This window comes from Mesoplodon mirus (assembly GCF_964341445.2).
Source record: "Mesoplodon mirus genome assembly, chromosome: 12".
In the NCBI taxonomy this organism is placed as follows: domain Eukaryota; kingdom Metazoa; phylum Chordata; class Mammalia; order Artiodactyla; family Ziphiidae; genus Mesoplodon; species Mesoplodon mirus.
Window position 1 is genome coordinate 45,403,115 of NC_138988.1, and position 25,301 is coordinate 45,428,415.

Genomic DNA, 25,301 nt, shown 5'->3' on the forward strand with positions numbered 1-25,301 from the left:
CTGTCACGACTTTATAGCACTCTTTAATCTGGAACATTTTCCAAGCGTTCTTTTGTGACATTGACATGTTTGAAGAATACAACTCCTGCCCCCTTTTAATAGATATTCCTCATTTTGGTTTGTCTGGGGTTTCATTATCATTAGATTCAGGTTATGCATTCTTCCTGGAAATACTGCATACGTGATGTGTTCTGAGGACATGATATCCATCTGCTTTCATTAATGATGTCAGTTTTGATCCTGGTCAAGGTGCTGTCTCTCTGTGCCTTTGTATATTGAATATTTCTCTCTTGCTACTAATAAGTCTAAACCACCTATGGGAAAGCACATTAATCCAGGCAAATATCTGCTCCCCAGTAAAGTCTCCCCTAGGGTTAGTATCCATTGATGACTCTTGCCTGACCCAGTCTCTACTATACACTGACTCTTCCAGTACTGGAAACCAGGTTTTCTATGGTTTAGTTTCCCTGGGTCTTCGGTTCTGGTCTGAGTCTTCTCCATGTCCTCCCAATGTCCTCTATGACCTTTGGCCAGGGACTAGGCCAACGCTGTAGACTCAGCAGCCTCAAGTGGAAATGAGGTCATGCGTGTTGTTCCCCGTTAAACCTTCCACCGGTCATTTGCATAATAGAGTAGCCTGTGAGACTTACTTCCTGGACTGTTTCCTGATCCGCCACACACCTGTCCTCCTCCCTTACCCTTTGGTGGCATTTTGTTCATCTATATTCCCCCCACCTCCCGGCTCTGTCCCTCCCTTATTTAAGACTAAGGATTGCTTTCCTAAGGGACGGCCTGGCCTGCAGGAACGAAACGTCTGGACTTCTACTGCGTTCTCGGCAAACAGTCTCCACGTGAGTTCCATCCTGCCCTTAGACTGGCTGGACGGACACGAAGAAGTGCTAGAAGTAAATAAGCGCTCGCGGCGGGGGTGGTGGTAGTGGTGGTGGTTGTGTGTGATACCTTTTCCCGACCCAGCTGTTTCGCCGGGGACTTCTCCAGGCCCCGCGCGGGTAAAGGTGCAGGAGCGGGTCACCTGCCGGTGAGGTAGGAGGGGCTTGGCTCTGGGCCGCTGGGCCGCGCTCCGCCCGGCGGGCGTCCTGGAGGTGGCGGCGCGGGCCGGCAGGCGGGGCCGGGGGAAGGGGAGGGCTCGGCGAGCGTAGGGCGGTGACGGCAGCGCGGAGGGGAGGTGCGAAGCGCCCGCCCGCCGAGAGCCATGGCGAGAGGCCGCGGCGCGGCGCTCGCATCAGTGCCCCGGTCCACAGCAGCGCCCCCGCCCGCCGCCCCGGGGCCCACCCGGCCGCCGCCCCCGCGCACCCAGAGCCCCTGACGGCCGCGCGCTACGAGCGGGACGCCTCCGGAGAGCGGCCGCGCGCGGGAGGGCGGCGCGGGAGGGAGCGCTGGGGTGCCCGAGCGCCCCGACGAACCCCGCGTCCGGAACCTCGGACCCCGAGCCCGGGAGCGCAGAGTCGGCGGGCGGGCAGCGGAAGGAGGAGGAGGCGCCCCAGGCGAGCCCGTCGCGTGCGCCCCGGTGCCGCCCGGCCGGCTGCTGCGGAAGGAACCGGAGCCGCCGGGCGGCCGGGACTCGGCCGAGGACAACGAAGAGGAGGCGGCCAGGAGAGCCGAGCGCCCGGGCAGCCCCGCGCCGGAGGCCCCCGGGGTCGCGCCTGCTACGGGGCCGCGCTTCGTGCGCCTCTCGAGGGTAAGCCCGTGGACCGCTGACCCGTGCCTCGGGCGCATGGGGCCCGGGGTTGGGTGGGGAAGGACACGGGTGTCCCGGGAGTGTGGATGGGTGGTGTGGTAGCGGCGAGAGGCCGGGACCCTGCGGGGTCGGCCCCCCTCTGGCATCGGCCGCACCTGCGGGAGGCCCTGGGGGTGCACAGGAAGGTGCCAGTAGTGCATCGTATCGGTCACGCCGCGTGGCCTGATTCCGGGCTCCGGCACTCCGAAGTGACAGTGAGGCGACCTTCAAAGAGTCCCGAGCTGAGCGAGAGCTGAGCCCCGATTGCCACTCACCCACAAAACGAATGTAAACTGCATCTTCTGAGAGTGTTTCGGTCGAGACAAATGGCTTTTAGGACCCCTCCTTTCCGTCCTGAGAGTTAACAAGTTCACTTTGTCACTTTTTTGACCTGAGTTTTTCAGTTCTTTTCGAATCTCCAAGGTCAGCCTCCTGCAGGTAACAAGAAACTTAATGAAATGTATTGCTGCTTCTTTTGTAAAGTTGTGTTTAGGGAAGTACAGGTCAAAAGCCCGGCCCCGCTGCTCTTGGGGCTGGCGCTGGATGGCCCCTACCCGTTCAGTCTACGTGCTTTAGAACCCTTCGCTGCACTTGTTCAGAAACTGAAATCAGCGTCCACTTTGAGCGCCTCCTAAGTATGTCTAGGCCTCTGATTAAAAAATATTTTTTCCGATAAGCTTCCCTAGAATTTTGTTTGCTTCAAACAAATGTGTGGACGTTGTCAGTGTCTGCGAGTGTGTAGGCCGGCTGGGTACTTTTTCCGTGGAGCATCTTTTGGTTATGGGGTGGGGGGAGACAAACCCCAGGGAAACTAGGAACAGGGTCCTTTCCCGTTTCCAACTACAAGAGCAGCAGAGAGGGAGGTGGCCGACTGAGCAGTGTGGGCTCTGGGCAGGCTGCACTGGGAAGGGTGTCCCAAGTTCCAGTGGAGGATGACAGGTTGGCTGGCAGGTTCCGAGTTCGACCTGGAGTGACAGATGGCACCTTCCTCTTTCTCTTGGTTTGGAAAGATCACGCTCGTCTGCCCTTCGACCTCTGGCCCCAGCTTTATCACAGAGGTACCCAGACAATCATGGGCTGAGCCACCTGGAGCTCTGAGCTGGGCTCAGGGATGATGCTGAGCTGGGTAGAAAGCCCATGTCTGTGTGCAGCAGGTTTGGCAAGAGTTGGGTTTCAGCTTGGCCTGAGCACAAGCCGTTTCCTGTTTGATGCCCCAGGGACCTGTGGGATTTGGTTTCCCATCCCCAGCTCTCCGTGGAGGGTGTCTCCACTCTCGCTGTGCTGCTCACACTCCTCTCTGGTGTGTTAAAAAAGGACATTGGCCTTGGAGTGGGGAACCTGAATTCAGATTCCAGCTGTTTTCTCTCTTTGCTGGCTGGGTGACTTGGGCCCTTATTTAACCTCTTTGACTTGGCTTTCCCCTCTCTGGGAATGACCCCCTAAAACAAACAAACAAAACCCAAACAAACCTCACTGGCCTGTTGTAAGGATTAAAGAGTGTTTTGAATGAAAGTGTAAAAGTTTGAATGACCTGGGAGGATTTTCAGGTCTCATTCCAACATAACTAGATTTGTGACTTGCTAACATTTTTGAGCCCTAATAGGGATAAGGTAACAGATATAATAGCCGTTATTTTCCTTCTTATAGATTTATTGTGAGGGTTGAATCAGATCCTGTAAAAGGACTTTGAAAATAAAATAGCATTATTCACATTCCGAGGAGTTCCTAAACTTTCAGTTTCCAAACTAACAACATTTTACTGTTTGCCATCTGATGTGGACTTTCTTCTGAGCCCCTACCCCTGACTTTGCACATAGTAGGTCTCTGTAATTGTTAGATGAGTCTGGAATTAACCCTCTGGGCTTCCCATCTTGACTGCCTGCTCCCAAGATGGGCAGCTGACCTTGGGCTTTCTCTGCCCCATCAGCTGTTGCTGTTTTCGTACACTTGATTATTCTTTGGCACCATACAACCTGGAAGACAGCCGAGGAAAGCAAGCAGGTTGGTGGCTGCTTTTCCTGAAGGGGCAGTTCTTTATTTCTTCTATAGGGCTTCATTGAGAAAGGCATTGGAGGGTGAAGAGTTCATTTAAACTCACTGAGAGTTGCAGATATTAAATCAAGCCTTTCACCTGTCTTGCAGCTTAATAAACTTGAGGATAATGTTACAGTGGCCAGCCTGTTCAAATATGTGATTACATGACCCTTGGTTTTGAAAATGAACCCTGATCTGTTTAATTCATCTGTATTTGGTATGCACCATGATTTTTGTGGGAGGACAAAGGGGTGGTTCTTTTAAGGAGATTCAGATGTCAGGGAGAGAACTATCTCCACCAAGCCCAAGGCTCATGTGTGTTCTTAGATTTTATCTTGGGTGAGTGTTGTATAGAGATACACTGTGAATGGGTCTTCTGGTTCCTCCCCCACTCTTTTTTCTTCTTTCTGAATAAATGTTCCCTATTTTGACTTGCCTTCTTATTAGGTGTATCCAAATGGAGGCCACCTGCACTGTTGAAAAATTAAAAGTTTTAGCAAGGAGACAGTAAATAATAGCATGTGTCAATCTAGGCACCTCTGAGCTACATATAATACCAAATGGTGTGTAGCTGGTTAAAGAAAGGGTTTGACATGTGTTTATGAAGGGCTGTGTGGCTGCATTATTCATTGAGAAGCCTATTTAATTATGTGTTTGTTAATACTGCACCTGAGGTAGAAGAGGGTGGAACAGGGTGGGAAGCGAGCTCTTAAAACCCTTGTTTGTGCTTCGAGTCTGGCATTCTAGGAAAGACTGCTCTCAGACTCACCTGGGTGGTGGTGAGAAGCACTGTAAACCTCTCTGAAGACTATCTAGGGGCAGTGACCTTTCAGACGGCCACTCACAGCCTTGAGAAAGTCTTTTGGCTTCTGTGTCTCAAGCTAGGAAATGGATTCTCTTCATGCTTCTGAAACTTGCCCTCATAACCTTCAGGGCAAAGGAACCCTGGAAAGGGGGATTGGGGAGCTCAGCCTGAGATTTCAATGACTTTTCAGTGTTACTTCAGCAATTCCTTTTATTTTTTGAAATTAATTAATTAATTAAATTTATTTATTTATTTATTTTGGCTGTGTTGGGTCTTTGTTGCTGCTGGCCGGCTTTCTCTAGTTGCGGCGAGCGGGGGCTACTCTTTGTTGCAGTGCGCGGGCTTCTCATTGCCGTGGCTTCTCTTGTTGCGGAGCACGGGCTCTAGGCGCGTGGGCTTCAGTAGTTGTGGCGCACAGTCTCAGTAGTTGTGGCACACAGGCTCAGTAGTTGTGGCACAAGGCTCAGTAGTTGTGGCTCACGGGCTGTAGAGCACAGGCTCAGTAGTTGTTGTGCACGGGCTTAGTTGCTCCATGGCATGTGAGATCTTCCTGGACCAGGGCTTGAACCTGTGTCCCCTGCATTGGCAGGCCGATTCTTTTTTTTTTTTTAATTGCTTTACAGTGGTGTGTTAGTTTTTGCTTTATAACAAAGTGAATCCGCTATACATATACATATATCCCCATATCTCCTCCCTCTTGCGTCTCCCTCCCACCTCCCTATCCCACCCCTCTAGGTCAGCGCAAAGCACTGAGCTGATCTCCCTGTGCTATGCGGCTGGCAGGCAGATTCTTAACCGCTCTGCCACCAAGGAAGCCCTCAGCGATTCCTTTGATGTAGAATGGAATGCAGGATTCATCTTACGTATTTTAGTATAAAAATGCTTTAAATTGCTGCCTTGAGTCAAAAAACACTCAGGGAAGATGCACCTTATTTTCCCTGGGGTTCTGGGGGCTCCCCACAGCATAAGCACCTGTACCCCAGTTTGACAGTCTTGGAGCTGGATTATTTCTAGTATCTCTTCTAGTTCCAGATTTTATGATACGCCAGGACATTTCACAGCAGAAGGTAATCTTCCCAGAGGAAATGGATTTTATACTGACATCTGAAAAGGATGCTCCATTTTTTAGGGGAAATAGGTATATGAGTAAATTAAAGAACCACCAGAATATAAATTATCTGGATTTGAATGTTAAGGAAGACCCTGCTCAGGGTATTCAGGGGGCTTTGAAATCTTTTTTTAAAAAAGAATTAGTTGAGGGACTTCCCTGGTAGCACAGTGGTTAAGAATCCGCCTGCCAATGCAGGGGACACGGGTTCGAGCCCTGGCCTGGGAAGATCCCACATGCCACGGAGCAACTAAGCCCGTGTGCCACAACTACTGAGCCTGCACTCTAGAGCCCGTGTGCCACAACTACTGAGCCTGCACTCTAGAGCCCGTGAGTCACAACTCCTGAGCCTGCGTGCTACAACTACTGAAGCCCGCACGCCTAGAGCCCATGCTCTGCAACAAGAGAAGCCACCGCAATGTGAAGCCCGTGCACCGCAACGAAGAGTAGCCCCTGCTCGCCGCAGCTAGAGAAAGCCTGCGTGCAGCAACGAAGACCCAACACAGCCAAAAATAAATAAGTAAATAAATAAATTTATTTTAAAAAAAAGACCATAAAAAAAAATGCCACTGTCTCCTGACTTGTGTTTACACAGATTAGCTATTGGTAAATTCTACATTTGATAACATAGATGCAGGTGTATTTGCAGCTCTTAAAATAGGTACTAATTAGAATAGGAGTACAAGATTTTATTTTTTCTTCTCTCTCCAGGTTTGGAGAGAAGAAGCATCCATGCATATGGAGAACCAGAGGATTTTCGAGGTTCTCCATCAGTTCCTCTGATGTTTTGGTAAAGTCAAAAAAGTCCTTCCGGGTAGTTCTTTAATATCAACAGCATATACTGTGGGTGGGCCTGGATTTTTTTTTTTTTTTTAATGGTAGCATTCTGCAAGCTCTCAGTTTTTCAGTTTTGCAAAAAGTAGAGGAGGCATGATCTAGTGTATGCTCGCCTCCTTTTATTATGGTCCTTCACAAAAAATTTCCAGTTTGAGATATGGCCAAAGCTAAAATGTCTCCCTAGAGTGTTGAAAATAGTTTGGCTTCACGTGTATTCTTGAATCATGCATTTTAGCCAAGAGGAGCAGGTAAGCAATGAATGCAGCAGTCATCCTCGAGTTTCTGTATGAGGACCATGGGGAAACTTTTCTTGGGGAGTGGGGAGCAAACATTTCTTTGACCTCCAGGAGCATGAGTTGTCTTCAATATGATGAGAAAAGCTGGGAGTGAGTGACTGCAGATGGCTTGGCTAATTATCCCAAAGTGACGAAGGGTCCAGATTCATGGTGGAATCAAGTGGCTGTGGCCTGGGTGGAGAATGGCAGTGGGAGGAGGGTGATGCTCATTAGAGGGAGATCCTGACTGTTGCTGTTTCTGCCTGATTTTGGTTCCTGCTGTCATGGTTCCAGCTGATTGCAGGAGTGTGAGGCCTTATTATTCAATATGTGGTGGGTCGGCCTGCAGCTTCAGCATCACCTGGGAGCTTGTTAGACCTGTGAAATGGCAGACCCTGCCCCGGACCTGCTAAATCCGAATCTGCATTTTATTTTTTTATTTTTATTTATTTATTAAAAATTTTTTTTTTTTTCGATACGTGGGCCTCTCACCGTTGTGGCCTCTCCCGTTGCGGAGCACAGGCTCTGGACGCGCAGGCTCAGCGGCCATGGCTCACGGGCCCAGCCGCTCCGCAACATGTGGGATCTTCCCGGACCGGGGCACGAACCCATGTCCCCTGCATCGGCAGGCGGACTCTCAACCACTGCGCCACCAGGGAAGCCCCTGAATCTGCATTTTAAACACGTCCCAGGTAGTGTTAATTGTTAGACATTCCTTCATGGTTACACAGAATGTTCTTTTCAGAAGCACAAGGCCAGACTTCTTGTATGTTGGGAAGAGTAAGTAGCCAGCACACACTTGCTCCCTGCGTTGCTGGGGAGAATTGGTGCTCAAAGCTGGATTCGACCCCTTGCCCTCCACCGAAAAGAAAGGGGCTGGGGTTTTCAGAAAAGATTGCTGAATCCACTCTCTTCCCAACACCCACCTCTTCCCTTCCTTCACTTGTATGCAATGAACTGTATAATTGGAGGACCCAAGAGGGAAGGGACAAACTGTCATTCTAAATCACTAGTGAGAAAAGCAGCCCAAAATTTAGCCAGTGGTTTACCCTCCCTACCCCAACATTGGAAGGTGTTTTGAGTTCTTAAAAATATGCCAGAGCGGTCATAGGCAGTTCTCCCCAAATTCTAGCCAAGTAGTTGAAATGTCCATCCATGTATCCATCCATCTATCCATCCATCTATCCACCTACCTACCCTTTGAAGAGTAAATCTTAAGTGCTGGCTCATGTGCACTGTGAATATGGGAGACCACAAGAACGACAGAATGGGAGCCAGATGGAAGGTGAGTGGATCTGACCCCAGTATATGTAACTTTCTCCTCACCCTACCATCTTCCCTCCTGCTTCCTTAGCAGGTTCAACGCCATAGGGCTGCCGTGCCCCTTCCATAACCTCCTGTGGGGTGTGGGAGCAGATAACCTACCTTTGCCCAATTCTGTTTTTCCCTTAGAGGTGCCCAAGTCCTCCAGTCTGAGAGATGAAGGGAACTCCCTAATGCAGTGACCATTTTTGTGTCTTTAAAAAAATTGTGGTAAAGTAAATATAACATAAAATTTACCATTTTAGCCATTTTAAAGTGCACAGTTTTGTGGCATTAAGTACATTCACATTGTTGTACAAATATCACCACCATCTATTTCCAGAACTTTTTCATCTTACCCCAGTGAAACTCTGTACTGAATAAACACTAACTCCCCATTCTCCCCCTCTCCTCAGCCCATGGCAAACACCATTCTACTTTCTGTCTCTTATGAGTTTGAATATCTAGCAACCTCATATAAGAGGAATCATACGGTATTTGTCTTTTTGTATCTGGCTTATTTCACTTAGCATAATATCTTCAAGGTTTATCATGTTGCATCACGTACCAGAATTTCATTCCTTTTTAAAACCGAATGTTATTCCATTGTTATATATGTACCACATTTTGTTTACCCATTCATCCGTCTTTGGACACTTGGGTTGCTTCCATCTTTTGGCTGTTGTGAATAATGCCGCTATGAACATGGGTGTACAAACAACTGTTAGAGTCCCTGCTTTCACTTCTTTTGGGTATGTATCCAGAAGTGGAATTGCTGGATCCTATGGTAAGTCTGTGTTTAATTTTTGAGGACTCACCATACCGTTATCCTCAGTGAGTGCACCATTTTGTATTCCCACCAGCAGTGCACAAGGGTTCCAATTTCTCAACATCCTCACTGACACTTGTGATTTTCTGTTTTTTTAAATTTTACTTTATGTATATTTAATTAATTAATTAATTAATTAATTAGGCCACACGGCATGTGGGATCTTAGTTCCCCGACCAGGGATCAAACCCATGAGCCCTGAGTTGAAAGCATGGAGTCTTAACCACTGGACCACCAGGGAAGTCCGATTTTCTGTTTTTTTTGTTTTTTTTTTTATAATTGCCATCATAATGGTTGTGACATGGTTATTTCAAGTCACTTTTCTCCCTTCATTCTGTTATCCTCCCAGCACTAACCATGGTCTTTGCCTTGCTTTGAGCTGTGGGGAATTCCTGAAAAGTGGTTGGTAATAGGCGTTCTTGCTTCAGCCCTTGCTTCTGGTTGCTGCTTAACTCTGGGGGCGTCACATTTAATTTATTTAGCAAGTGTAGTGGGATTCAGGTTAATAAGGTTTCTAGAAGCTACTAGTGTTTTAGGGTCTGTGTGTTTATGGTCTTTGCGTCCATTTTTCCCTCACCTTTTTTATTTTGAATGGAAATTGGAGTTTGTGAGTTGGAGGACCAAAGAGGTTAAAACAGAAGGGCAACTCAGGAAGACAATCCATTACATTTTGGGATTCTGAATACAGGGTTCTAACAGTGAATTTGGTTTTCCTCTTGGACCTTGACTTTGAGTGGGGGTGGGGTGTTGGTGGTCTGACACTGGCAGAAATCTGGCAGCACAGTTAGAATGGCAAGGGCCTTTTTTTTTTTTTTTTTCTTCTCAATTAAAAGAGGAGTCCAAAGATGTGGGCCTTGCTTTCATTGGAGAATTTCAAACCTGGGAAGAAAATTGGAGGTTTATTTAAACTAAAGGGACAGGCAGATTCTTGTTGAGTTACGAAACTGGAACAAAGTTGGAATTGGTAAGCTTTGTGATGGGGGATTAAAAACACCAAACAAACAAAAAACCAAACCTATGATTCTGGAATAGCAGCGTAATGATTTAGAGGAAAGGTGGGGAGGGAAAATGAGCAATTTGTTACATGTGTGACTCACTGGTGCTCTGTGAGTGCTACATTGGGGTGCAGAACTTCTGAGACAACTGGCTTACTGGCTTTCATTGCAGAGAAGAAAAGACTGTTATCTGGACGGTGGGTATTTCATTCCAACCTTTGAATCTAGAATGTTTTCAATAAAAGGCTGAGTACTATGGGAATTGTAAAATTTTGCTTTATGGACCTGAGTAGTGTATAGCCTTGTTTTTTTCATTTGTTAAAAAATAAAAACATGCAGATTTAACAATGTGTCTGGATAAACTACCATACTGTTGATGTGTTTGAAGCCGTGTTCCTTTTTTATTCCCCACTTTAAGATTGGTGCTTTGTCAGGGCTAGATATGTTAAACCCAGCAAAGAACTGTTTATGACAGCGAGTTTCTGAATCATTACCTTATATGATAACCTCATATAGTTATTAAGAGGATCACATGAATTAATATGTACGCTTAACTCAGTAAGCATTTTGTGTTAGCCATTATTATTGTTGCTGTTATTGAACTTATGATCCATTCATCCACAAATAATTTTGGAGCACATATCTGTGCCACGCCCTAGGGGTATGTGCTGGCCTTCATCTTTGTGATACTAACAGGAATAGCCCCCATGATCTAAGGCAGTGATGTAGGCTGTGGTTTTTGTTCATCTGACAACTATCTTCCCTCCTTCGGCTCTGAGGAGAAAGGGTTAACTTTGCAAGAATCCCAAGGTATTAGAGAAATCCCTTTGACTTGATATTTGGACACAAATATCAAGACATTTCAAAGGTCTCTTAAAGGGAGAAGTGTAGTTTGGTGTTAAAATTTTGAGAAAATACCTTTCTATTTGAGAAAATAAGCAGGATATTCTTATTACTACAACAATAGATAAGGAACGACAAGCAGATCATTGGGAAAATAGACTAAAGTGCTGGCTAATGCAGTGGATATATTTATACTATACTTGCAAGGTAGGAAAATAGTTTGTATTATTAACAAGGAGCTACTTTACAAGTACAAGAGGAATGTCATAGCAACTATTGAATGTTACCATGAAAAACTTTTTATTTTTTAAAAAGTTTTATTGGAGTATAGTTGATTTACAATGTTGTGTTAGTTTCAGGTGTACAGCAAAGTGAATCAGCTATATACATGCATATATACACTATTTTTTAGATTCTTTTCCCATATAGGCCATTACAGAGTATTGAGCAGAGTTCCCTGTGCTATACAGTAGGTGCTTATTAGTTATCTATTTTATATATAGTCGTGTGTATATGTCAATCCCAATCTCCCAGTTTATCCCTCCCCCCTTTTCCCCTGGTAACTGTAAGTTTGTTTTCTACATCTGTGACTCTATTTCTGTTTTGTAAATAAGTTCATTTGTACCATTTTTTTAGATTCCACATATAAGTGATATCATATGATATTTGTCTTTCTCTGACTTCACTCAATATGACAATCTCTAGGTTCATCCATGGCATGAAAAACTTTTAGCTGGGTAAGTCTCTTGATACTGGAAGAGAAATAATACTCCTATGGAAGGGAAAAAAGAAAATATTCCTGGGAGTTTGGTTATCTTATAGTCAGAGCTTTATCATTTATGATATACTGGATTCTCTATTTGGCAAGAGGCAGCAAGACAGAGAATGGCGAGGATAATCAAGTCTCAGAATTTCCCTCATAAGCTCTGAAGTTGCAGCTACATTTGTTCACAAGGGCGGAAAAGGGATGCAGTTTGTAGACTTTCCTAAGAGAAAGCCGTGGCAGGGCGGGGGGGTCGTTTAGGGGAGGTGGCTGGCTTTCCCTTGGTGAACGTGCCCAGGCCGGCGTGTGGTCCCAGGCCTCATCCACCTCCTGGTCGACTGAGACCTGCAGTGAAAACCCTGGCTTCACCCAGGGAGAGAGAGCGTGGTGACTTCACCTGGGGTCGTAAGTGATATTGTGGGTGGAAAGAAGTGGATTCCTTTGAGTGATGTTGAGGGGATGAGCCCTGCTGTTCGGGGAGATGGTGTTAGGGTTCGGGGATGGGGGGCAGAGTCAAGCCTGGGGCCAAGATTTCCACACTGGATTAACATCAATCAGTTGTGCAGGGGTGAAGGCCTGGAGGATCCTATTGTGAATGTGCTGAGTTTGATGTGCTCGTGAGATTTCCAAGGGGAGGTATTTAGGGCAGTGGGACATCTGGGGCTGATGCTCAGTAGAAAGATCTGAGTGTGAGGTCAGGGTCTGGGGGCTATCCCCGTGTGGACAGTGGTGATACCACGTGTAGAAGCACTCACAGAGATTGACCAGGAGACCAGAAATGCTGGGAGAGAGTGTTCTTGTGGCGATAGGTGGGGTTCATAGGGTCCCTCTGCTGTGAGAGGCCAGGGAGGATAAGGGCTAAAATGTTCTTTGGGTTCGTTCATATATAATAGGTGTGCATTTATTTGTAGAGTTGTATCACTCGGTTCTCCATGGTTCAGAAGAGATGCTGGCTTAGCCTTGTAAACATCTTACAGTAACGTGTTGACTGTAAGAATTCCTGTGGTATTCATGAATGTTTTCAGGTTTCCTTGCCAAGCATCATGTGTGTTTGTCTCACATATTGCTTGTGTCCATATTTTTATGAATTCCTGAAATAATGAGCTCTGAATTAGAGATTTTTCTGCACTTTGTGATTCATGTACATCTTACTTGAGGTTTTACGGTTTGTACTATTGGAGCTACAGAATCGTTGTAAAATTGGAATTAGAAATCTCTTGTGTTAGCAAAGATGCTTCTGCAGCCCCAGCAGAATGGACAAAATAAGAAATATGACAATATCAACCCCTGGTGAGAATGTGGAACAGCTGGAATCCTCATGCACCGCCTGCAAAGAAGAACAAACACTGGGAACACTGGCAATATTTACTAAAGCTGAGCGTATATATTATGACCCAGTGATTCACTTCTGGGCATATACTCAGCAGAAACCAGTGTTCTTTACTTAGTTCATAGCAGCTTTACTAGCAATAGCTCCAAACTAGAAGAAACCCAAATGTCCATTAATTACTGTTGACTGTATAAACAAATTGGTATATCCACACAATGGAGTACTACTCAGCAATACAAAGGAATGAAATACTAATCCATGCAACAAATGGATGAAAGTTCCAGGCAAAATATTGAGCAAAAGAGACCAGACACAAAATTATACGCTGTAGGATTCCATTTTCAAAAGCAGGCAGGGAATTCCCTGGCGGTCCAGCGGTTAAGACTCCGTGCTTCCACTGCAGGAGGCGCAGGTTTGATCCCTGGTTGGGGAACTAAGATCCCGCATGCTGCGTGCTGTGACCAAAAATAAATAAATAAATAAAACAAAAAAAACCAGGCAAAACTATCCTGTAATAAGGATCAGAATAGTGGTGGTTACCTCTGAGGAAGTATTGACTGTATAAGGTGTATATGTAAGTAAAAATTAATGGAGCTGAATGTGTAAGATAATTAAAGATTCTAGTTAATTTGGCCACTATTAGATTTTAATGCAACATGATGTAAAATATTTGTTCCACAGAATTTAACTGTGCTCGAACTTGTGGCTTTCATACGATTCCCCCTTCCCCTTGGAGTCATTTAGAACACACACACATACATACCCCTAGTAGATGGTCCGTAAGGCAGCTGTTGTCCAGTCTCTGACAGGGAGCATGGGTGTTTATTCTGCTTCATTGGTTCACCCAGGGTGTATTGTTATTATTGTGGGCTAGGGCCTGGGCTAAGTTAAAGTGACTGAGGCACTTGCCTACAGTACAAAATTTAACGGCAGGGGAGTTGCCAAAAAATTTAAGTAATCAATATCAATAGTATTTTAGTGCAATATTTCAAAAAAAATCTAAATGTAAAGAAATCAGTGATGAAAAAAATCAAAAATTTAAATAAAGACAGAATTGGTATTACTGAATGTTCTTTTTGCCTGATGCCCAAATACAGCTTGGCCAGGTGTACTGTTGTGGGCCCGAAGATGGAGCCAGGAGGAGTCCCTAAGACTTGAAAACCATAGACTTGACCTTGGATGTATAACCTAAGAAGAGTGAAAGTGGAAGGACAAGGTTGATAAAGACTATACTGATTCTGTTAATGCTTTTGTTGTTTTGCGAACGGAAACAACTCTTATTTTTGGAAAGGATTCTCAGTTTATTAAACATTTCAACAAAAGGGAATAATGTATAAAAGTGCTTATAGTCCTTAAAATACCATAATTGTTCTTTAAATTTTTGTGAATTTTGCCATGTTAACTTACTGCAGGAGTGGCATTGGTGTTATAAATCAAAACAGGAAGTTGTCAAGGCTTAGATAACTTATTCATGGCATTAACAAGGTATAAAACCCTGTCTTTTGGTGTGTAACAGTGTTTAACAGTAGGAAAAGTTAATGATTGCCCACCTTTCAGCTAATCATGTGATTGCTGTTGATATAATTACCTGGTAGGCAGGGATAGAATCATGTAATTTGCTAGCCTCAGTACTGCATGCTTACAGACACCCATGGTATTGTGTGTCCCCAAGTGCGGTTTCTGAAACGTGGCCTTCTTTGTCTTTTTCTGGTGAATAAGCCCCATGTATCATGTCCATTTGGCTCCTCACTGTGGTTGGGATGTGTCGCTCGGACTGAGAGAGAGATCGCAGATTTTTCAGCTTCTTCCAATTACTATGGATACCGTGTCAGTGCCAGCTGGAGTCTCCTCTCTGTCAGTTTCCAATAGGTTTCCCCTTAAAAGTTGAAATCCTTGCCCATCCTGATGCTAAGGTGCCGTTTGTTCAAGTGCCAGAGGGCCTTTAAAAGTGCACTGTGATGGGAATTGGTTTCAAAAAATTATACCAGGGAGGGTTAAAACTTCCCAAACTTGTAAAGCCTCACTTCTTTGTTCCCATGCCCCAGCACCCTCCTTTCCAATTTTGTGTGCATGGTTTCCTCCTAGTTACAGGCAGTGATCAGTGGGAAAGTCAAGCTGGCTGAGAGCCTCCCTGTCAGAGACAGTGAATCGCCAGAGCTTCTGGAGGGGCCTGTACCCTGGCAGAAAGGCCCACGTGGTGGCATCCTGGCCTTTCCTTGAATGTGGAAAGGCTTTTCATTAGGAGTTCCATTTCTTTAATAGATATTGGGCTTTTCAGACCTTTTCTTCCCTCCGGTGTTAGTTTTGGCAAGTTGCCTCTTTCAAGGAGTGTGTCCATTTCATTTAAGCTGTTGAATTATTTATTGGCATAACTATTGTGCTTTTAATGTCCAGAAGATCTGTAGTGATGTCCACCTCTTTTATTTCTGATATTTGCCTTTCGTGTTAAGAACCTCTCTGTTCTGAGGAACTGGGGGAATCAGAGTAAGTTAGCTCAGGAAAGCGGGTGGGGGTGATTTCAGGAAAGGGAGGACGAAGGCAGTGGAGGAAGGAGAGCCTAGACGTGGGGGAGGGCAGGAGGCGGGCCTGGGCCAGCCCTCGGCCCCTCGTTTCCCTGGAGGAGCCTCTGAGGAAGGGGGGTCACGTGGGTGGTGAGCTCATTAGGCTGGGGACACCAGCTGTGCTATTATTAAGGCTTTTAAGGTCCCTGGCAGATGTTCTTAGGCGGAGTTCCAGCCTCCCTCACTTCCCACATATGGCATAATACAGTACATGGAAAAGAGAGCGACTTGGAAACAAATAGCTTTTCCATGGAACACATTACTCCTTTTTTCCCATGAACTTTTTCCTTTTTTTTTCCTCTCTCTGTCACTCTCTCGGTGTCATTTTCTCTCTCTCTGCTGTTCCTTCTGTCTCTCTGTTTTCTCTGTGTGTGTCTTCTCTGTCTTTTCCCCTCCCTCTGTCTCTCTCTCTCTTTTTATTTCTGTGTTGTTTTCACTCCCCTGGTGCTCCCTCTGTCCCTCCCTCCATACTTCCTTATTTTCTCCTTTTAGGCCCTTTCATTTAACCCTGTGTGGAACTAGAAAAAGACACAGTAGGACAGGAAGAAAGTTTGCCCATTTTAGGGTAAAAGTGAACCTTGGCATTTCTAGAAAGTATAAGGAGGGCAGGTAAGTCCGAGGGTGATGCTACACTGGAGGTTGTTTGGCCAAGTGTCTGTTTTAAATGCCCTCTTCATTCCTGTGGCACAGCGGTAGCTGCAGGGCCATTCTAAGCCCGAACAGATCGATGAGCTGGCCTGGAGCACTGGTAATTTTTGTTTAGTTTGGCAGGATTTGTGCCTTGTTGGTTCTGCTGATGACCTCTCCTGCATCTCATTAACCAGCTTTTATCACTCAGCTTCCACATGGCCCTTCCCCCTCTCCCTTTCTTTTCATAGTGACCTACATCTCAGCTTGGGATCACAAGATAGAATCAATATCAAATTGACTTAAATTATTGTTCTAGGAGCCTGAATTTCTGCAGGAAATGTGCTGTTATATGATATGACCTCAAGGTATATTCTTTAAAGCTCAGAGTGATGCAAGCTTCATTATAGAAGTTTCCTCGTGTTTATTTCAAAGTGCTGATATTTTGAAATATTTATATTAATTTTGTAGCTATGACACAACATTATATTCTTATTTCAAAAATAATGAAATAATATGTTCATACATTAGCATCTTTTCTTACTCTAATGATGGCTATAACTGTCAGAAGTAGATCTTAAGAAAAGTTTCTGTAACCTAGGCGTTTTTCTTCAAGAGAGAGTAAATATAACTATTGTAGAAAAATACTTTTTTGAATTTAAAAATGTATTTAGTTGCAAAAAAGGTAAAAAAAAAAAAAAAAACCACACCCCAAACTATAGAGTGAGATCAGCATGAGAAAAGTGATACTGAACTGGTCAAGTAATTATTCACATTGATACCTCTGCCAATTGAGAGAATGGGAAAGAAAAACAGGAACAGTCTCTTTTCATTTTCCTAACTTTATCTGGAGAAGAGGAATCTTACAGAGTGGTGGGTGCAGGTGCTGGAGCTCCAGGCTGTGGGCAGAGATGTGTACATGCCACATCCGATGTATTTGCTGAGTGGTTTATGCTTGCTCCAGAAAGGTGGTTGGTTCTGATTTCATCGGCCTTCTGCAGGTAAGGGTCGCCTTTGGTTGGAGTGAGGGTGTTCTTGGCAGGGTAGGAGCTGGAGGTCTCCTTAGAAGAATGATTTCTGAGTGTGTTGAGTGGCTTCTCTGGACCAGGCCTTGAGATTTGACAGTAAATAGACAGTCCAGGTCTGGGGGCAGGCGAGAGAGACACAAAGGTTGTGGGTAAGAAGAGACCCAGTACTGGTGAGGGGAGGGGAATGAGCCATGGGAAAATATGGAGGCACAGAGTGCCAGGTAGGGCAGATGGCAAGCGCCCAGGCCTCTGCAAGAAGGCCAGTGTGGCTGGAGGGCAGCACCCCCCTGGGTAAGTGCACACAGATAGGGGGATGGTCATCACAAGCCTGCATCTCACTGGCCTTCCTGGCCCTGGTCGGGAATTGAAATGTTAATCCAAGTATGATTGGAAGGAAGCTGCTGGAGGATTCTGAACAGGCGAGTGGCATGAATTGATTGACTTTTTTCACGGATCCCCCAGCTGCTGTGTGGAGAGCCAGGGTATGGGGGCAGGGAGAGAGGAGAGGTTGGTACAGGCCCAGGGAGAGTGGTAGCAGCTCAAGGCCAGTGGAAGGATGTGTTGTGGCCTGGTGGCTGGCAGTTCGGGACACCTGGCCCTGTGTGAGGGAAGCCACGAGCAAAGAAGATCTAGTGTGATGCCTTCAATCTTACATGTATTCTAAGTGGAATTTTTTTTTTTTGCGGTACGTGGGCCTCTCACTTTTGTGGCCTCTCCCGTTGTGGAGCAAGGCTCCGGACATGCAGGCCCAGTGGCCATGTCTCACGGGCCCAGCCACTCCACGGCACATGGGATCCTCCTGAACCGGGGCACGAACCCGTGTCCCCCACATCGGCAGGCGGACTCTCTACCACTGCGCCACCAGGGAAGCCCCTAAGTGGAATTTTTAACATCACAAAGCATTTACACAATTTAAGAATCCTGGTGTTAAAAATCGTTATATGCAATTTGTTGGTCAAGTGGTTGGTAGGGGCACTGGGGTTTAAGTTTTCCCAACACCAAAGAAATGAGTGGAGGCATCCTCATCTCAAGCTGGAGCTAAACAGTGAGAAGGACGAGAATGCTATTTTCTTTCTTTTTTTTATTAGTTTCTGCTTTATAACAAAGTGAATCAGTTATACATCTGTTCCCATATCCCTACCTTCTTGCGTCTCCCTCCCTCCCACCCTCCCTATCCCACCCCTCTAGGTGGTCACAAAGCACTGAGCTGATCTCCCTGTGCTATGCGGCTACTTCCCACTATCTATCTATCTTACGTTTGGTAGTGTATATATGTCCATGCCTCTCTCTCGCTTTGTCACAGCTATTTTCTTTTATGGCTGAGAAACGACGCTTCGTGGCAGAAGTCAGAAGGTGCATCTCAAATCAATGAGCATGAAGTAACCACTGAACAGATGATGAAGAGAAAGAGGAACAATATGCCTCAGAGCACAGTATCAATAACAATTGATGATTGTTATCATTAGGAATATGGATTTTCAAAATTGAAAAATTTCCAGGATTCTTAAAGGGTTCGATAATGTTGTCTCAGTGTAAATACGCATATTTGCTTAACCTGTGTCTGGAGACAGTGCCCTATTGGAAATTGACCATTTTATTTTTTATTTTTTATGTTTTCTTAATTGAAGTATAGTTGATCTACAATGTTGTTAGTTTCTGATGTACAGCAAAGTGACTCCGTTTTTTTATGTATATATATACTTTTTCAGATTCTTTTCCATTATAGTTTATTACAAGATACTGAATATAGTTCCCTCTGCTATAGGGTAGGACTTTGTTTATATATTTTATATATAGTAATGTGTATCTGCTAATCCCAAACTAATTTATCCCTCCCCCCACCCTTTCCCCTTTGGTAACTGTAAATTTGTTTTCCATGTCTGAGAGTCTGTTTCTGTTGTGTAAATAAGTTCATTTGTATCATTTTTTAGATTCTGCATATAAGTGATATCATGTGTTATTTGTTTTTCTCTGTCTGACTTACTTCACTTAGTATGATAATCTCTAGGTCCATCCATGTTGCTGCAAATGGCATTGGGAAATTGACTATTTTAAAAATGCTTCTCTCATTAGACTGGGGCTATCTGAAGGTACGTTTCCAGTTTCCTTATGATGGATGTGGATGATAGCATTTTTCCCCCCAGGGAGGATCAGAATTTCAGGGACCAGGGAGATTAAAAAAGATTAAACAGCTGATCCAAGGTTTATCATTATCACTGTTGCTCACATCAGAAATCTGAGATTATTTCCCTCCCTGCAAGGCTGGCCTTGAGGCGTGGCACAGGGGAGAAACCAAACACAGCCACAGCTCCTGAGAAGTGAGGGGACTCGGCTAGTCCACCTGCAGCCTTGAAGGGACTGAGCTAAGAATGCTTAGCAGGTTCCCTTGTAAAGCAGGTGCTGATGCTTCAGGTGGGTCAGAGGCTGAGGTTATGGGTAAAGAATTTGAAGGGTGCATTCTCTTGGAATCTGAAGTATTTGAGGACAGAAAATCATGCTGCCTTCTGGCAGAGTTTTTTGGTTTTTTTTGTTTTTAAATCACCCTGAGACGGTGGCACCAATATTTTTTACCTCACTAAAAAAGTGTGGTAGTCCGCTGTCCTCCTAAAAATGAAAATACATTGTCATTGGAATTAAAACGCTGGCTGCTTTGTTTGGAAGTGTGGGAAGGAAGGGATTTTTCCTGTTGAGTAGGATCAAGTTAGCTCTTTTAGAAATATAAATTCCAGACTAGTGTTTCCTTAAAAACTGATATTTCGATGAGTTTATTCTGGAACTATTAGCACATCACGTTCTGGGCTCTTTTTAATGGGCTCTGGGTAATTACTGTGGCCTCCCATCTCAGTGAGTACAGTAAGCCATTCAGGAGGACAGGTGGTCTCTTATTAGCCACCAGCGGGTGGCCCCTGACCCCTCCTCCTCAGAGATGGTGTGAGGCGCAATTAGAGAACCCTTGCATGGGCATAAGTGATTGATTGCTGGGGCATAAATAATGCAATCTACCCTGTCTCTCTGTGAGTGTGGTGGGCACGAGCTGATTTGATGTTCAGAAGCCGGAACCTCATATTCTGGGTCCAGTTCTGTGACCCTGGGCGAGTTCTTAGCCAATGAGCCTCGATTTTTCCATCTGTAGACTAAGACAGTGTAGTGTGATTGCAGGGATTAAAGAAGGGGATGTATAGGAAGGTTTGCCTTGTTCTTGCTGGTTGGCAGCATGTAGCAGGCATTCAGTGAAGAAGCTCTGAGCCCGTTCCTTTGGGGCTGGTGAGTTTCAGTGTATTATCCCCTCCTTCCTCCTTTCGCTCCCAGCCTCACTGCCTCCACCAGGGAAGACTTAAGCATTTGACTTCAGGTCATCTTCCCCTGACCTACTTCTGAATCATTCTGCATTCTGATGGCTCACCTAGCACCTTGCCTGTCTCCCCTCCAGCAGTGGCTTCTCCACCCTGCTTCACCCACTGCCCCGTCACAGCTGGACTGTGTCATCTCCTGGAGTTATCTGTTCACTTCAGATCCTAGGCATAACCTCCCTGCTCTCTGAACTCCAGTCCTTCCAGCCTTTTGCACGCATTCCTTGCCCCCTCCAGGTTCCTGGCTTCCTCCCTTCCACCCTGTCTTGTCCTCACTGAGTACTTGCTGTCCTTCCTTGGTGCCACCTGGCAGAACTCTGCCCCTGCCTTTTGGGGATGGCTGGTGAAATTATATAATCACCTGTCACCCAGCGTGATGACCGTGTAAAGCAGCTTCAGCCGGGCCGTGGGCTCTGCCCAGCGGTTCCCTTGTGGTTCCTTGGGCTTCTCTCTCTGCGTTTTGCTGCAGTGATTGATCTAGACTTCCCATGTCTCTTTCAAATACCTAAGCGCTTGCTTTTAGTAGATACTTTTTTTTTTTTTTTTTTTTTTTTTTTTTTTTTTTTGTGGTACGCGGGCCTCTCACTGTTGTGGCCTCTCCCGTTGCGGAGCACAGGCTCCGGACGCACAGGCTCAGCAACCATGGCTCACGGGCCCATCCGCTCCACGGCATGTGGGATCTTCCCGGACTGGGGCACGAACCCGCGTCCCCTGCATCGGCAGGCGGACTCTCAACCACCGCGCCACCAGGGAAGCCCAGTAGCTACTTTTAACAGAGTGAGCAGGAGCCAGCAGCCTAGCTGCCCTGCCGCCTTCATGCCCGGCCGGCCGTGGGAGTGCCTTTCTCTTGTCCTCCCTCCTGTCACGTGAGGGAGGGACCCTCTTCCTGCCTGAGGCTGATCTGTGCCCTCTTGTTGGATCCCATCCTCTCCCACCTACTCAGGGCTGGTGCTTGTTGATCGGCCCTCCTTTCTGTCTCTCAGGAGAGCGTCCTCTCTCCGTGGACCCCACCCACTATCCTATAACATACTCAGTTCTCTGCCATCTTCCTGGACCCCATGTCTTCACCCCCATTCATAGCTTTTCTCTTCTTCGCTGCCAGTCTCACTGAAACGTCCTCTCCTCTTCTCTGGCCCTGTTACCATTGGGCACCTGAGCCCATGACTCCACCAGCACCAGCACAGTGAATTTGGTGCTAAGCCCGGAGCACACCTTCCAGTCCTGGCGTCCTTGACCTTTGACAGCACAGACTGCATTACTTGCGTCGTTTCCATCCCAAAACACTCTTCTCCGTTGGCTTCTGGAAAGCTCCACCCTCACGGCCTCCCTCCTCCTCCTTCCGCCACCCCGCCTTGGCAGGCTGCAGCCTCCTCTGCCCCGGTGTAGCCTTTCAGTGGTGGTGTCCTCAGGGTGTGTCACCTCAGGTGAGCACCTTGCCTTGCACTCTGCCCCTGGAGGCCACCACGCCTGTGGCCTCGGTTCCCATTCACAACCCACATCTTTTCTCCTGAGCTCTGGACCCATTTACCTACCGGCTTGCTCACTGCACACCTCCGTTTTAAGATGCACAGACACTGCCCAGCTCATTACCACCGCCAGTGCCACCATGTACTCCCCCTCGTCCCCGCCTCCTCCCTGCCATAAAAAGGGTCTGCCTAGTCACGTGGAGGGCACCACTGTTCTCAGCTGCTCAGGCAGGAACCTGGACCTTTTCCTGACTCTCCATTTCTGTTATTCCCTCCCTTCTGGGCAGTCACCTCCCAGATCTCCCTTAATGCCCTGCTAGGCTTGGCTGCTCCAATATTTTCTCTACTCTGCTGCTAAAGTGACCTTTCTAAAGTGCAGATAGAATCCCATCACTCCCCTGCTTCAAATCCATTCAGGAACTCCCCATGGGGCCAAAGAGGCTGCTACCCCTCCTTCCTTTGCTGAAGCCATTCAGAGCTTTTTCAGTTCCCTAACTGAGCCATGCTTTCTTCCTCCTCCGGGACTTTGCCTCTGCTGTTACCTCTCCTGTAGAGGACCCCCCCGCCCCCCCGCCCCCCAATCTCTGCACAGCCTATTCTGGCAGCCTGGCTAATTCCCACTCACCTTTTAGTTCTGACCTGAGATTGGCCTCGGAAGCCTTTCCTGACACCAGGTTACCCGTCTGTATCAGCAGGTTTTTTTTTTCCAGTGGCCTATCACTGCTGATATTTTTGTCTGTGGCTCCTGAGGGTAAAGAGCATTGTGCAAGGCTTCAGCTGGACAGTGGAAGGCATGCAGACGTCTGACTCGGCATTCAGCTCTTGACCCAAAGGGCCATTCTTGTCTGTGTAGTATAGGGGACAAAACTTGTTGAGATAATTACTCCCCACAGATTGCAAGTTCCACAAGGGCAGGGGTTTTTGTTGTATTCATTTTCTGCTATATTCCCAGTACTAGGGGGGCACATAATGGTGCCTGGCACATAATAGTTGCTCAATAAATATTTCTCGAATGACTGAAGGGCACAAGTGAGCTTTCCAATCTTAACTCAGTTGGTTTTCATGGTGCTGGTTTAAGTTGCTCCATCCCTCTGCCAGGGTGATAGAAGGGCATGGATTTGGAAATAGCAGCCAGCCTCACAGGAGCCGACTTCCTCTGCAGCCTCCCTGTGCTCTCTTTTGTCACACATTCATGAACCTTTTAAAATCACAAATTGTAGTCACAAGAGCCGTGTAACAGAATTCCTGGGTCATGAGATAGCCGTGGCTGCTCTGACTCATGTCGCAACTGGGAAAAATTGATGTGTTTCTGGTCCTGAGAATTAGAGGCAGTATCTCCTCACTTTCAGGCCAGATCTGTCTCTGGCTATTGAAGTGCCTTTTAACCTTCTGGGGAGCTTATGCTCCTTTGAAGTTAACCTGGCAGAGTGCAGTAGATAGCGCTGTGGAACCACGGAGGAGAGCCGTGCTGTTGTGGTCTGATACAAACAAAAGCTACTTTGATAGTTTTAGGAGTTAAGTAACTAATTAGAGAAGGGTCTTTGTCATTCTTTCATTGGACAAATACTTATGGTGTGCCCATTTTTTGCCCATTTTCTTTCTTTCTTTTTTGTTGTGGCAGCGCCACATGTGGGATCTTAGTTCCCCAAACAGGGATCGAACCTGCGCCCCCTGCATTGGAAGCACAGAGTCTTAACCACTGGACCACCCTTGCCTATTTTCTTTTACGATCTTACTCACTGGTTTATGGGTTTTGTTTCCAGCCTTTCCCCTAAATAGAATGGAAGCTGCTGTAAGTCAGGGACGTCATATATCATGTGAACTGGGGATGCTCAGGACCTAGCAGAGTGCCTGGCACAGTGTTTTGTTTTTTTTCAAATAGAGACAGTTTTATTTTTCCTTTCCTACCCACGTGCCTTTCATTTCCATTTCTTGCCTTATTGCACTGGCTCGAACTTTCATCACTGTGCTGAGTAAGAGTGGTAAAAGTTGACATACTTGCCTTGTTCCTGATCTTAGGGGGTGTGATGGTCAGTTCAATGTGTCCACTTGGCTAGGCTGTAGTCCTCAGTTATGCAATCAAACACTCGTCTAGCTGTTATTGTGAGGGTATTTTGTAAATGTGATTGAAGTCCATAATCAGTTGGTTTTAAGTAAAGATTATTCTAGATAACTGGCACAGTGATTTCATTGAATGAATGGCAGGCACGATGCTGGGGATGGTGAACAGACACACAGCCCTGCCCCCCGGAGTTTACAGTATGGTTGTGTACATGGACATAATGCAATTTCACAAACAAATGTAAAGTTGTAACTGTGACCATGAGGCCACTGTACTTGGAGGGCTATCATAGGAGCTTGTGGCTTAGGGAGTTTGGGAAGGCTCCCCTGAGGAGCCGAGAGCTAAAGGAAAAGTACCCAGTCAAATGGAGGGGGCAGTGCCATTCAGGTGGAGGGAATAGCATGTTCTGTGTTGGGAGAGTGTGTTAGAGGAACCAACCCGAGCAAGATCTAGATAATCTCTTTCAGCCTCTGAAATTGGGCTCTAACACTTGCCTCTTCTTTCTTTTTTTTATGATGTTGGGCAAAGTATTTCATTTTATTTATTTTAATAGATCTTTATTGGAGTATAATTGCTTCACAATACCGTGTTAGTTTCTATTGTATAACAAAGTGAATCAGCCATATGCATACATATATCCCCTCTCTCCTGAGCCTCCCTCCCACCCTCCCTATCCCACCCCTCTAGGTGGGATCCCACCCCTCTAGGTGGTCACAAAGCACCAAGCAGATCTCCCTGTGCTATGCTGCTGCTTCCCACTAGCTAACTGTTTTACATTCGGTAGTGTATATATGTTGATATTACTCTCACTTCGCCCCAGCTTCCCCCTCCCACCCTATGACCCAGCAATCCCACTACTGGACATACACCCTGAGAAAACCATAATTCAAAAAGAGACATGTACTACAGTGTTCTCACTGCAGCACTATTTACCATAGCCAGGACATGGAACCAACCTAAATGTCCATCGACAGATGAATGGATAAAGAAGATGTGGCACATATATATAATGCAATATTACTCAGCCATAAAAAGAAATGAAATTGAGTTATTTGTAGTGAGGTGGATGGACCTAGAGTCTGTCATACAGAATGAAGTAAGTCAGAAAGAGAAAAACAAATACCATATGCTAATGCATAAATATGGAATCAAAAAAAATTGTACTGATGAACCTAGTTGCAGGGCAGGAATAAAGATGTAGACATAGGGCTTCCCTGGTGGCGCAGTGGTTGAGAGTCCGCCTGCTGATGCAGGGGACACGGGTTCGTGCCCCGGTCCGGGAAGATCCTACATGCCGCGGAGCGGCTGGGCCCGTGAGCCATGGCCGCTGAGCCTGCGCGTCTGGAGC

General features: G+C 46.2%; 1 protein-coding gene across 1 annotated transcript in view; it reads left to right on the forward strand.

Moving 5' to 3' along the window:
* Positions 1–316: 316 nt before the first annotated feature.
* LOC309813801 (uncharacterized protein) overlaps positions 317–25,301 on the forward strand; it is a gene marked incomplete at its 5' end in the record, with an annotated part of 58,183 nt that continues 33,198 nt past the window's right edge. The window contains 3 exons of the mRNA XM_082638939.1: positions 317–356; positions 976–1,039; positions 1,175–1,699. Coding sequence (XP_082495065.1) covers positions 317–356; positions 976–1,039; positions 1,175–1,699 — 629 coding nt within the window. The remainder of the gene's footprint in view (positions 357–975; positions 1,040–1,174; positions 1,700–25,301) is intronic.